The following is a 12455-nucleotide window of genomic DNA, read 5'->3' on the forward strand; positions in this document are numbered from 1 at the left end:
ATACATTGAGAGAAAAAGTAGTTTTCAAGCACTAATAATCATTTTAATCGAAATAGTAAAAATCTCACATTTCTGATAGTGGTACTCTTTTTGTGAAATGTGGCCCGAACCCATCTGAGAATATTTTTCACCAGTAGTCATAATGAATTTGTACTACTAAGACGTGAATATAAAGATTGGTTTTGCGTTAAATTTTGTTAACATGGCCCCCTAATATAGAAATTGAAAATATTCTTATTTTCAGGGTACATTTTAACAAGTTTTTTCCTTACTCTTACACTCGTTAGTGTTCTTTTAAAATCTCACCCTACACAAAATCATGAAATTTCACAGGGATGAAGCCAAGACCGTTGTGCATCACTTATCTATTGGATACATTGAGATAAAAAGTATTTTTCAAGCACTAAACAATCATTTTAATAGAAATAGTGAAAATCTCACATTTATGATAGTGGTACCCCTTTGAGAAATTTGGCTTGGACCAATCTCAGAATATTTTTTTTCACTAGTCACATTAAATTTGTACTGCTAGTACGTGAATATGAAGATATGTTTTGCATTAAATTTGATTAAAATAGCCCCTTATTTTAAAATTTTAAAATATTTTTTAGGGTAAATTTTGAAAAGTTTTTTCCTTACTATTATACGCGTTAGTATTCTCTTAAAATCTCACCATACACACTTCAAAAGATAGTGAAATTTCATAATGACGAAGCCAAGATCATTGTGCATGAATTTTCTATTTGATACATTGAGAGAAAAGGTAGTTTTCAAGCACTAACAATCATTTTAATCGAAATAGTGAAAATCTCACATTTCAGATAGTGGTAACCCTTTGTGAAAGGTGGCCCGGACCCATCTCAGAATTTTTTTTTACCAGTAGTCACAATGAATCGTACTACTGAGACGTGAATATAAAGATTGGTTTTGCATTAAATTTTGTTAAAATGGCCTCTAATTCAGAAATTGAAAATATTCTTCCTTTCAGGGTACATATTAACAACTTTTTTCCTTACTATTACACTCATTAGTGTTCTGTTAAAATCTCACCCTACACATCTCAAAAAATTGGAAAATTTCACAGGGATGAAGCCAAGACCGTTATGCATCACTTTTCTATTGGATAAATTAAGAGAAAAAGTATTTTTCAAGCACTAACATTCATTTTAATAGAAATAGTGAAAATCTCACATTTCTGATAGTAGTACCCCTTTGTGAAATTTGGCTCGGATCCATCTCAGAATATTTTACACCACTAGTCACAATGAGTTCGTACTACTAAGATGTGAATATGAAGATTAGTTTTGCATTAAATTTGGTTAAAATGGACCCCTAATTCAAAAAATTTAAATATCTTTTCAAGGTACATTTTAACAAGTTTTTTCTTTACTCTTACTCTCGTTAGTGTTCTCTTAAAATCTCACCCAACACATCTCGAAAAGTTATGAAATTTCACAAGGACAAAGCCAAGATCATTGTGCATCACTTTTCTATTGGATACATTGAAAGATAAAGTAGTTTTCAAGCACTTATAATCATTTTAATCGAAATAGTAAAAATTTCACATTTCTGATAGTGATACCCCTTTGAGAAATGTGGCCCGAACCCATCTCGAAATATTTTTCCTAGTAGTTACAATGAATTCGTACTACTAAGACTAGAATATGAAGATTATTTTTGCGTTAAATTTTGTTGAAAAGACCCCGAAATTCAGAAATTGAAAATATTCTTTTTTCAGGATAAATTTAAACAAGTTTTTTCCTTACTCTTACACTCGTTAGATTTCTCTTAAAATCTCACCCTACACTTCTCGAAAAATCGTAAAATTTCACTAGGACAAAGCCAAGACGGTTGTGCATCACTTTTTTATTTGATACATTTAGAGAAAAAATAGTTTTATAACACTAATAATCATTTTAATCGAAATAGTGAAAAAATCTCACATTTCTTATAGTGGCACCCCTTTATAAAATGTGGCACCCAGTAGTTACAATGAATTCGTACTACTAAGACTTGAATATAAAAATTAGTTTCACGTTAAATTTGGGTGAAATGACTCCTTAATCAAAAAATTAAAAATATTCTTCTTTTCAGGATAAATTTTAACAAGTTTTTATCTTACTCTTACACTCGTTAGTGTTCTCTAAAAATCTCACTCTGCACATCTCAAAAAATTATGGAATTTCACAAGGACAAAGCCAAGACCGTTGTGCATCACTTTTCTATTGGATACATTGAGAGATTGTTGTGATATTTCACACACGCAAGTGCACGTATCGTTACAAGTAATAAACTCACCAAGAGTGAGGTCGATCCCACAAGGATTGTAATTAAGTACGTTAAAATTAAACTTTTACTTCTATTTGGTTAGATAAAAATTAAGAAAGAAATTTAAAATAAGAAAACTAGCAAGAAGCAAATAATTAAAGAAAATTAACAGTTAATAAAAACTAGGGCTTTGATTTCAATTGTTTCTATTGATTATGGCCTAATATGATAATTTTCCTATTATTAATTTCTATGCAATAGCAGGTTTACTAAGGTAATTTATAGTCTTCTCAGATATATAAACCTCAATTACATGCAAATTTTTTACTCTCGTGATAAATTTAACATGCAACAGGCTTTAAACACGAAAACCTAATAAGCTATCTAAACCATACAGGTACTCTTGTCCTATATCGAAATTCAGTTCTATTTCACTATAGCATCATCGACACTCACTTCTTAGATCTCGCATCAAAATCATAAAACAATTAATTGATGGCCAGACAATTAAAAGTAATTAAGCACGAATGAAATATAATACATAGAAATTAGGGGGGGAAATAAATCATATTAAAACCATAAAACAATGTCAAACAACATCCATCTAACCCTAATTAAGTGTTTAGCTACACATATTAACTTTAAGAAGAGAAGAAGATAGAGAATAAAATAATGTTGAAAACCCTCTGCAGAATGCCTCCAGTATTGACTTTTGTCTCTGAAATTCGTACTCCTTTTTTCCTCTAAAATTGCTTCCCCAAAACTATTGAAGTCCACTTCTTTTATAGCCAAAAAATGATAAAATAAGATAAAAATCGCTGAAGAGAAAAAATCTATTCTCCTTAGGATTAGAAAACCTATTTTGCTTAGGATTAGAAGAGGAGGTGATTTTTCTGCTGCATTGACTGATAGTATTTTGGTCATAACTCTCTCGATATTGCTCCGAATTTGACGATTCAAGATGTTCTGGAGAGATAAAAGAGAGATCTAGAACTTTCATGTTTTGACTTTTTCCAAAATATAATTAGAACATAGTCGTATTAAGGCTTAAAGTTTCAACTTTATTTTCTTGCATAATTTTCTCTATTTTAAATATCATCTTTTTGTGAGATATTTTTATCTTTTTTTCCATCTTTTTCTTCTGATATTTTTCTAATCTTATTTTATTTTAAATCTGCAAAAATAAAAGATAACAAGCGTAAAAATGCTCCAAACACGATTAAAACTAAATTAAAATTATACTAAAATTAATCTAAAATTAATACTAAAAATAACCTAAAAGAGATAAAGTAGTATTCAAGCATTAATAATTATTTTAATCAAAACAATGAAAATCTCACATTTCTGATAGTTTTGTGAAATGTGGCCTGGACCCATCTCGGAATATTTTTTCCCACTAGACACAATGAAATCGTACTAATAAGATGTAAATATGAAGATTGGTTTTGTGTTAAATTTAGTTAAAATGGCTCCCTATTTTAAAAATTGAAAATATTCTCTTTTTTAGGGTAAATTTTAATAATTTTTTTCTTACTCTTACACTCGTTAATGTTCTCTAAAAATCTCATCATACACATCTTTAAAATTTATGAAATTTCACAGAGACAAAACCAAGACCACTGTGCATCGCTCTTCTATTGAATACATTTAGATAAAAAATAGTTTTATAACACTAATAATCATTTTAATCGAAATAGTGAAAATTTCACAACTCTGATAGAGGTACCCCTTTGTGAAATATGGCCTAGACCCATCTCGAAATATTTTTTCCACTATTTACAATGAATTCGTACTACTAAGACGTGAATATGAAGAATGATTTTGTATTAAATTTGGTTATAATTGCTCCCTATTTCAAAAAATTGAAAATATTCTTCTTTTCAGGGTAAATTTTAACAAGATTTTTCCTTACTCTTACACTTGTTACTGTTCTATTATATTCTCACTCTACACATCACGAAAAATTATAAAATTTCATAGGGACAAAGCTAAGACCATTGTGAATCACTTTTCTATATGACACATTTATAGAAAAAGTAGTTTTCAAGCACTAATAATTATTTTAATCGAAATAGTGAAAATCTCACATTTCTGATAGTGGTACCCCTTTGTGAAATGTGGCCCAATCCCATCTTGAAATATTTTTTTCCCACTAGTTAAAATGAATTCGTATTACTAAGACGTGAATATGAAGATTGGTTTCACGTTAAATTTGGTTGAAATGACTTTCTAATTAAAAAATTAAAAATATTCTTCTTTTCAGGGTAAATTTTAAAAAGTTTATTCCTCACTCTTATACTCGTTAGTGTTCTCTTAAAATCTCACCCTACACATCTCGAAAAAATATGAAATTTTACAAGGACAATGCTAAGACCATTGTGCATCACTCTTCTATTGAATACATTGAGAGAAAAAGTAGTTGTCAAGCACTAATAATCATTTTAATCGAAATAGTGAAAATCTCATATTTCTGATAGTTGTACTCCTTTGTGAAATGTAGCCTGGACCCATCTTAGAATATTTTTTTCCACTAGACACAATGAAATCATACTAATAAGACATGAATATGAAGATTGGTTTTGTGTTAAATTTTGTTAAAATAGCTCCCCATTTTAAAGATTGAAAACATTCTTCTTTTCAGGGTAAATTTTAACAAGTTTTTTTCTTACTCTTACACTCGTTAGTGTTCTCTTAAAATCTCATCCTCCACATCCCAAAATATCATGAAATGTCACAGGGACATAGCCAAGACCGTCGTGCATCACTTTTCTATTGGATACATTGAGAGAACAAGTTAGTTTCAAGCACTAACAATCATTTTAATCGAAATAGTGAAAATCTCACATTTCTTTATAGTGATACTCCTTTGTGAAATGTTGCTCAGACCCGTCTTGGAATATTTTTTTCTCACTAGACATAATGAAATAGTACTAATAAGCTGTGAATATGAAGATTAGTTTTGGTTAAAATGGCTCCCCATTTCAAAAATTGAAAAAGTATTCTTTTTTTAAGATAAATTTTAACAATTTTTTTCTTTACTCTTACACGCATATTCTTACATTTTCATTCTTCCTAATTTTAGATTCTTTTTGGATTAGTTATAAGAACAAAAAGTCAAAACACAATAAATTAAAATTCAATCGACAACAAAGTTAACGGCATGAGAATTTCTAGCAGGCTATTCCAAAATTCCTATGAATTCGATGCTACTTATAATACTAAATCTCACTATATATATCCAAACAACAATCATCTATTCTATCCAACAAAAACACAATTACAATATAATCAAACCAAAAGAGCACAAACATGGTGAGTGGTCAACTTTGCCATGAGCTAGAATTCAAGGCACCAGCCAGTCAAGTTTGGGAGCTCTGTGGGACTCTTCGTCTAGTAAAGCTCATCGAGGAACAACTCAAATCTGTTATCGAAAAAATTAATGTAGTTGAAGGCGATGGCGGTGTTGGAACAACTCTCCACCTAGATTTTGTCCCTGGTATATACTCTACTCACGATCATTAAATAAAATCTTTGGTTGCACAGTATAAATTTGTAGCAGTTTATGATCAAATGCAACTTATGATTGGTCCTGCGACCATACAAGATTATTTTACTAACAAATTTTTTTGTAAAATTATTTTGCTAATAAAAAAATTCATAGAAGCAATTTTTACATAATAATCAAATATTCCTAATCAGGTGTGGCGAAGTTTAAAAGTTTGAAGGAGAAGTTCACTAAGATAGACAACGAGCAGCGAGTGAAGGAAGTTGAAGTGGTGGAAGGAGGATTCCTTGAGTTGGGCTTCACACTTTATCGAATTCGCCTCGAGATCTGCGAGAAAGATGAAGATTGTTCCATAATTAAGTCCACCATTGAATATGAAATCAAGGATGACTATGCTGAAAATGTTTCCCTTGTGTCTCTTGATGCCCTAGCAGCCATTGCCCTTATTGTGCAAAATCATCTTACTAAGACTTAAAAGAAAAGGAAATCATTAGACATGATATTTCCAACAATAATTTTTACATGTTTATTCTGGTACTGTGCACATTATCATTGATAAATCTTTTGGATTTTATAAACCGAAGATATAGAACTTTGCAATATACATGCATGTTTTTTCAATTTTCAATTATGGTGCGGTTGGTAATATTTTTGTAATCTAATTTTTTAATCACAAAAATAAAAATAAAATTTTATTTTTGAAAAATAAAAATTCGTTCTATAGCCACTTTTTTTTTCAATTAAAAAAAACAGAAAATAAAAGTGTATTCTATAAAGTTTGTTTTCATATTTATTTTTTTATTTTATTTAAGTCGGGTCCAAATCCGAGATCGAGTCCGAGTGTAGGTTAGGGGCCAAGTTCGGTGTCAGGGCCGGGACCGAGTTTGAGTCCGGTCCGGGTCTAGTCAGAGTCCAAAATATTGATTAAAAAAACTATTTAAAAAATATTGAAAGTAATTTTTTTTAAAAAAAAAAAAAAATTGATTCTCAATTAAAAAATTAAAAAGTGAAAAGAGTTTTACTTTTCTAATTTTAAAAATAAAAAACTAATTAAAAAAAAGTTACCAAACATCACCTATAATAATATGAATTAGAGTGTAATGGAGTTCAGTATGTATTAGTATTATTATGTAGTATATATTAGTTTGATGTTATAGTATTGCTAAGTGTTTGTTATTACCAAGCTACTAAATATATAGGGGCGATCATAAAATATTATCATCCCAATTCAAAGTGTAAGTACTAATATTGTAGATTGGATGTTAATTGAGATGTAAAATAATAAATTTAATGAATTCAATTCAATCTACACATATTTATATGTATATATTAGAAAATATATATATACAATTAATATTTTAATATAAAAGATACGAATTGAAAAATCTCACATATGATACAAATATATTTTCAAATTTAGTAGATAAAATGTATATTTCATTTTCAATATAAGAAAATTATAATTTAAAATTAAATTAAATATTTTTTTTTATACACACAATTTTTTTTTCTTCCTTTAAGTTTGTTATTTTTATTTTATTTGATTTAATTTATTGTTGGAGAATAAATTTCAACAATAATTTGTTTTATTCTGTTGTTAGTTATATTTTTTTAATAAATATTAAATAATTTAATATTAAAAAGTACCAAATTTAAAATAATACTGGATTTGACTTATTATGCAAATTGGATTAGATCTAAAATTTAAAAACTACACTAATGGCACGTTTACTATACAGTATTCAAAATCGGAATAAATTAATGGAGAAATGTAACGGAATAAATGAAAAATAATCGGAATCAATATTTGTAATATGTTGTTTACTAAAATTTTTAGAATTGGAATAGTTGTGATTTATCTTGTTTACTTTATTAGGAAACGTAATCGGAATGTTTAAATTGACTAAATTGCCCATTTGAGTTAAACTATATTATATGGTAGTTATTTTGTGAGATATATTTTAAAGGACAAAATTATCATTATATATTTAATATTAAAAAATAAAATAAAAATAATTAAAATCCATTACCGATAATGGCATTCCTTACAAAATTGGTGGGGGAAGTTCTCCCTTTCTTTTCTCCCTTATTTAATCAAGTTCTCCATTTCCTAATTTTAATAATGCATGTAAGTAAATAAATGTAAGAGAATGATTATCTTACCATTGATTCCCATTACATATTAGTAAACATGCCATGTGTATCAAATATACACTATGAACAAAATAGTGCAAATTAAATTGGATAAACACGCTTATTACTAAACCCCTCAATATAGTTTTAGTTGTATAATTAATTAAACTGAAGGAATACATGCAATTTGTTTTTAATAAAATGTGAATTTGATAAATACATATAATGTTGTCCAAATGAATATATATATGTGGAACACTTTTTAATGGGTATTACCCATGAATGGTTACTAAAAAAAATTAACTATAAATATTAATTTTAAAAATATCAAACCATCGAATTTTGATTTAATAACGAATAATGAAATCATAAATTTGAATTTCTATGCTTAATTTAACAACTTAATTAAAAAAAATATCAAAAAATATCTCTTTTTACACTATATCAAAAATATGTTCGTACAAAAATATTTAACTCAAACTCAACTTTTCCTTTTCTTATTATTTTTTTAATTTTTTTTTTTACCGATGGAACAATCTCAGCCTATATGACATAAAATGAGAGATTTTTGTAATTAGATAGAAAAATTAAGCATAAAAATTCAAATTTTTCTAATTTTATCCATTCATGAGTAATACCCATTAAGAGTGCTTATATATATATATATATATATAAAAATTATCTCATTTAATTAATTTTATATATGTGTGGTATAGTTCCTCCAAATAAATAGATCTCCAAGAGTTGTCCTAATTATAGAAAGTTAGATGTCATCCAGAGGATGTTCCTGGATATCTATTGGTTCCACCGAAAAGGAGTCTCCAGAGAAAGCCGGTCTTCCTCTAGAAAGGGAGTTTCAAATGGCTAGTTGTTCTCTCATGGAAGGGAGTTTGGAATAGTCAACTCCATCTATAATCTTCCTATCCGAGAAGTCCCTTCAGCATGCGCTTCAGTCCTTGGTCCCAAAAACGTTTGTCTCATCTAGAAGCACTTTGACTTTGTGTTGACGTGGAGATATTGTTACGATAAGTTTGTTAAGTTTGTTAAGTCATAACTAACTTAAAAACTTAGTATTTGTACCCACCAACTTTAAGATCTATATCATGAGCCTATATATACCACCTCCACTTATCTATTCGAGAAAAAACAGAAAGGAGAGAACGAGTTTAGATGAGTTAGAAGAGGTGATTTCAAAGAGAGAGTTTGAGAGGTAGAGAGAGACTGAGTTTGGGTTTTGTATGAAGAATTTTTTGTAGTTGAAAAAGATTTTTGGTTAAGAGTGTGAGAGATATAAACACTTTGACAGAATACAACAAAGAATTCATGTTGATTGTATTGTATCTTCTTTTTCTTAATCAATAAAGAAGTTTTCGGTTGTGTTCTAAAACAGGATTAGAGTCATAGATCACATTGATCTATTACACTTGAATCAGTATATATCTTGGTGTTAATTTTATTGTTTTATTACTTTAATCGTCTTTGGTTTTAAATACTATGTTCATCTTTGTTTGAATCTCAGGTTATTGTTTGTGTGACTTATTAATCTTACTATTGTTAATTGTTTGCATGATTAAGTTTTAATTGATTTGGTTCTGCATATTAATTGTAATTTTTCTACAAATCAAAGCTTAATAATCGATCAAAAATGTGTAGAAGCAAGATTTTTTCGCTACAATTCTTAAAGAAATATGTTTTATTATTTTTTATACATTTTAAATTTTTTCAGTCAATTTTTATTTTTATTCTATTTTCATTTTCATATCACTTTTTTTTACTCCCAACTAAACACAACTTTATATTCTTTTTTGGATTAGTTATAAGAACAAAAAGTCAAAACACAATTAATTAAAATTTTGTATTCACAACAAAGTTAACGGCACAAGAATTTCTAGCAGGCTATTCCAAAATGCCTATGAATTCGATGATACTTATATATATTATAGTACTAAATCTCACAATATATATGTATACATATATATATATATATATATATATATATATTCAAACAATACAACCATCTATTCTAACTAATAAAAACACCATTTACAACATAATCAAACCAAAAGAACACAAAGATGGTGAGTGGTCAACTTTGCCATGAGCTAGAAATCAAGGCACCAGCCAGCCAAGTTTGGGAGCTCTATGGGACTCTTCGTGTAGCAAAGCTCATCGAGGAACAACTCAAATCTGTTATCGAAAAAATTGATGTAGTTGAAGGCGATGGCGGTATTGGAACAACTCTCCACATAGATTTTGTCCCTGGTATGTATTCATCATCACATCTTTTAATTGTTTAATTTTTATCAAACTAATGTTTACCATAAAACATTCCTCAGGCGCGGCCAGGTTCAAGAGTTACAAGGAGAAGTTTACCAAGATAGACAACGAGCAGCGAGTGAAGGAAGTCGAAGTGGTTGAAGGAGGATACCTTGAGTTGGGCTTCACACTTTATCGAATTTGCCTCGAGATCATCGAGAAATATGAAGATTGTTCCATCATTAAGTCCACCATTAAATATGAAATCAAGGATGACTATGCTGAAAATGTTTCCATTGTGTCTCTTGATGCCCTAGCAGCCATTGCCCTTATTGTGCAAAATCATCTTACTAAGACTTAAAAGAAAAGGAAATCATTAGACATGATATTTCCAACAATAATTTTTACATGTTTATTCTGGTACTGTGCACATTATCATTGATAAATGGATTTTATAAATCGAAGATATAGAACCTTGCAATACATGCATGTTTTTCCAATTTTCAATGTGTATTAGTATTGTTATGCAGTATTAGTTTGATGTTAGTACGCTATACATAAGTGTTTGTTATTACTAAACTACTAAATTGAGGTCTTCATAAAAATATACTCAATCCAACTTAATTTGCATGATCTAATCCAATTTAATTTGCAAAATATATTAAAAAATCACACTTATACAAATTGGATATTGATTAACATACAAAAATAACCGAACTAATCTTATCGACACATATTTATATATATATATATATATATTTAAAAAAAATTATATATGTAATTAATATTTTAATGTAAAAAAAACGAATTAAAAAAATCTAACACATGATACAAATATATCTCAAAATTACAAAACACCGACCACGGCAGCAACACAAAATGGCAGCAGCCACACACACTACCACTTAACAATTACATTACATAGATAATTCCCATGTCTATTCTTACTATATAATTAATATTTTATTTGCTAATGTAAGAAGTTATTTTACAATGTAATTCAAAAACACAAGTGTTCTATATTCAACCCGCCTAGGATTTTTGGATTTTTGGTCAAAGCCCACTAATAGGGTAAATTACATGCAAAATGAGAGCTGAATATTGGGTCCTTTAGAAACAATTTGTGCATGTGCGTGTTGCAGCTGGAAAATTGGTGACCATTTGTATGAAGTGGACATGTGGTGCTCAAAAGTTTAGCCTTTAAAAGTAAAAGTCACATGTCAGTCAAAGCTTTCACCTTTAAAAGTAGACGTCTATAATATCGTCTAGCAAAAAAAGTGCTGGAGGTGTGTGCACTACTATGCTTGGACGCAGGGAATAAGATCTAATCCTACGTCAAAAAAAGCATAACCTTCACTTGGTGACCTGGCTTGTACCAAAGGTAGATGTCTGAAACACTCCAAGATGGTCGAGAATTCGTATTCAGCCCTTCGAGTACCCGTCCGTGCATCACCTAGGAAGGCTTCCATGTTTGGACCCCTTCAGGTCTGGAGAGGCAACACGCCTTCCACGTTTGGGAAGCTAAGGCATGGCCAAGTGAACTTCTCTATATTCTTTAGTCTTGACTTATTCCCGGTTACATGAAGCTTTTTCGTGACAGGATCATAGTGGGAGATTTTCATTAGCGAAATTATGAGGCTAATGTTGGGTTTTATGCCCTAAATAAAACTCATTTCAATATAATCAGATTTACTTATTAATATAGATCAGAAATAACATTTAATGTTGGATGGTTCACATGATTTATTTCATGATTATATGTACATAATGTATAAATTCATCTGAAACCCTTTTCACATACTTGATCCTGTTTATTGTGCCGTCAACACATTGGAAAGTAAACATGACTATGTGAATAAAGTTTCCTAGATTTATCAGACATAGAGTTTTACTGATATGATAATCTACAACAGAGTTTACTTGCATTTGGAGAAGTGCTATGTTCTTTCCAGAGCATTGGTTAAAGTAAAGCTCAGGTTGGATGCATGGAGTATGCATCGGAAGGGACCGATATTGAACTTTGACTTAGATTTATTAAACTTACCGTAATATCTATTCAAGTCAATATCGCCTAGTTGATCCTAGATCAAATGTTCTTAATCCTGTTATGATTAGGCTCAATCTCAGGAGGCTATTCGTGTTCTTTGATTTGTTAGTTAAGCCTACTTTTAGGTCAGGGTGATACGTACATTTTGGGAACACGGTAGTGCAATTGAGTGGGAGCGCTATCATAAACATGGAATCTATAGCTTCTATCTGGCGAATAGTAAGCAAAGGATGATCTCCTTCGAGC

At 29.5% G+C, this 12455-nt stretch overlaps 2 protein-coding genes across 2 annotated transcripts; both read left to right on the forward strand.

Annotated features, from left to right (window-relative positions):
* The first annotated feature begins 5401 nt into the window (after positions 1 to 5401).
* On the forward strand, positions 5402 to 6336 carry LOC115704032 (norbelladine synthase-like). The gene is made up of 2 exons (XM_030631254.2): positions 5402 to 5764; positions 5968 to 6336. Exons 1-2 carry the CDS (start codon positions 5578 to 5580, stop codon positions 6246 to 6248), a joined length of 468 nt encoding a protein of 155 aa, XP_030487114.1. The 5' UTR covers positions 5402 to 5577; the 3' UTR covers positions 6249 to 6336.
* A 3645-nt stretch (positions 6337 to 9981) lies between these two features.
* Positions 9982 to 10523, forward strand: LOC115704031 (norbelladine synthase-like). Its single transcript, XM_030631253.2, has 2 exons — positions 9982 to 10168; positions 10243 to 10523. The coding sequence occupies exons 1-2, from the start codon at positions 9982 to 9984 to the stop codon at positions 10521 to 10523; spliced, it is 468 nt and encodes a 155-aa protein (XP_030487113.1).
* The last annotated feature ends 1932 nt before the right edge of the window (positions 10524 to 12455 follow it).

This window comes from Cannabis sativa, chromosome 1 (genome assembly GCF_029168945.1).
Source record: "Cannabis sativa cultivar Pink pepper isolate KNU-18-1 chromosome 1, ASM2916894v1, whole genome shotgun sequence".
NCBI lineage: Eukaryota > Viridiplantae > Streptophyta > Magnoliopsida > Rosales > Cannabaceae > Cannabis > Cannabis sativa.